General features: G+C 66.9%; 1 protein-coding gene across 1 annotated transcript in view; it reads right to left on the bottom strand.

The window, feature by feature from the left end:
• The window catches only part of MTSS1L (metastasis suppressor 1-like), a gene marked incomplete at its 3' end in the record, with an annotated part of 19811 nt that extends 18228 nt beyond the window's left edge, over nucleotides 1-1583 (bottom strand). Inside the window, exon 1 of the mRNA XM_010850849.1 lies at nucleotides 1277-1583. Coding sequence (XP_010849151.1) covers nucleotides 1277-1583 — 307 coding nt within the window. The remainder of the gene's footprint in view (nucleotides 1-1276) is intronic.
• Nucleotides 1584-1787: the final 204 nt, after the last annotated feature.

The following is a 1787-nucleotide window of genomic DNA, read 5'->3' as shown; positions in this document are numbered from 1 at the left end:
CAGCCCCCCTCCCCTCCTCGGCCACCCCCATGCCAGGCTCTGGACCTGCAGCCCTGAGCGGGCTGTCATGGGGCTTCGCAGGTAAGTTCGGTCTCCTCACCCTGGCCACCTTCCTCTGTGGAAACCCTGCTGCTTCTGTGGCTCAAGCCACTGAGCGAAACAGCCAGAAGCTGTCCCCCAATTCCAGATGACTGGCCTCCAGGCGGTCCGCGTCCCTGCCCTGTCCCTGGCCCAGACACAAGCCTGTGTCACGGGCTGGGGACTGGTGGGGCTCGGCATTACGCCAGGTGAAACCTCTCCCAGTTTGCCTCCCCACGTCAGAAAATCCTGAGCCGCTTGCTACAATCTGGGCCCATCTCCTTCGTCTCATCCCCAAGTTCTTTGCAAATTGCCTGGAGACGGGGGAGACGGTCCTGCCCGCTTCTCTGAGCGAAAGCGGCTGCGGAGGCAGTGTGTGTGGTGAGGATGCCAGTGGGACAAGGTGCGGGAAGGAGCCGCTCCGCCAGCCCCGGGAGTGGTTGGGGGAGGGTGGTCTGGAATGGGAACCTGGTGCCAAGGCTGCGATGCTCACGGGGCAGGAAGGGCTGCTGAAGGCAGCGGGAGCCAGCACTCGGGGGCCAGCAGAAGGGCTTGGAGGTGGAGCTGGGGGGACAGGGTCTCAGGGGAGCACCCTGTGTGGGGCACCGAGGGGCACCTATGCACGCTGCCAACCCTGCAGTTCTGCGGGAGGGTGGCCCTGGGCCTCCTGGGGGTGGGGGGCACAAGGATCTGGCAGCCCCCCGAAGGCCTGCCTGGGCACTGTGGTGTGTCCCCCCAGGGTCTGCGATGTCACTGTAGGATGCCAGGCTGTGTACCAGGGGGGGTGAGACGCGGGGCGGTGGGGGCTCTGAGGAGTTCCATGTTCCCCCTAGCCTGGCCACCCTGCCCCAGAGCAGAAGGGGAGAGGTGCGGCCTGCCTGCCCCCGGCCTGTCATTGCGGTCGGCCCTCCTCTCTGCCTAGTCAGCTGGGCCACCCTGCCAAGCCCCAGCCTCTTTGGGGGCGAGGACCCCCTCGTTCCCCGGATCAACAGTGACGGATGAGGTCATGGGCTGGTCCAACAGTCTCCTTAGTGACCTTGAGCCATTCCCAGCCTCGGTTTCCCCACCTGGTGAGCCAGCGTGGGCCAGGAGTTGGTGGCCCGCTGAAGCCTGACCTTGGGCCATCCGGGAGAGGGGCTGGAGCTGAGAGCCTGGAGCAGCCAGCAGCCCTTCCCTGGGGCTGCTCCCTCAGGCCCACCTTCGCCTTCCTCCCCCGAAGGCGGGTCAGAGGCCTTGGGGCCCGGGCCACTCCTCACACAGACCGTGGAGTCCTGGAGCTGCTTTGGGGCGCGGGCAGCGGGCGCAGAGGCAAGGCTGGCAGGGAAGGAGTTAACGGTTCCCTGCTTTATTATTTTTCGCTTCTTTGGCGGTGACAGCATTGTCTGGGCTCCGGGGCCGTCGGAGTCGGGGAAGGGGGCCCCGAGGGTGGTAGAGGGTGGAGGCCGGAGAGACCCAGGACCCTTTAAAGGGCCCTGAGTCGCCCCCGCAGCCAAACCCCCATTCATGGTTTGGGGGTCTGGGGCGCGGGAAGCCCGCGTGTGCGCAGACTCAGGTCGGGACCCCAAGGGGGCGCTGCGACCTGGGCGACCAGGGGCATGGACCTGGGTATCGCACGGACACCCAGACACATGAGTGCCCACACCCCCCACGACGGGCGCCCGGAGACCAGGGCGCACGGCAGACGCAGGCCAGACGCGCTCAGACAAGGG

Source organism: Bison bison, unplaced genomic scaffold, assembly GCF_000754665.1.
Source record: "Bison bison bison isolate TAMUID 2011002044 unplaced genomic scaffold, Bison_UMD1.0 scf7180017864295, whole genome shotgun sequence".
Taxonomy (NCBI): Eukaryota; Metazoa; Chordata; class Mammalia; order Artiodactyla; family Bovidae; genus Bison; species Bison bison.
Note: the sequence above shows the minus strand (reverse complement) of the source record. Positions and strands in the feature narration are given on the sequence as shown.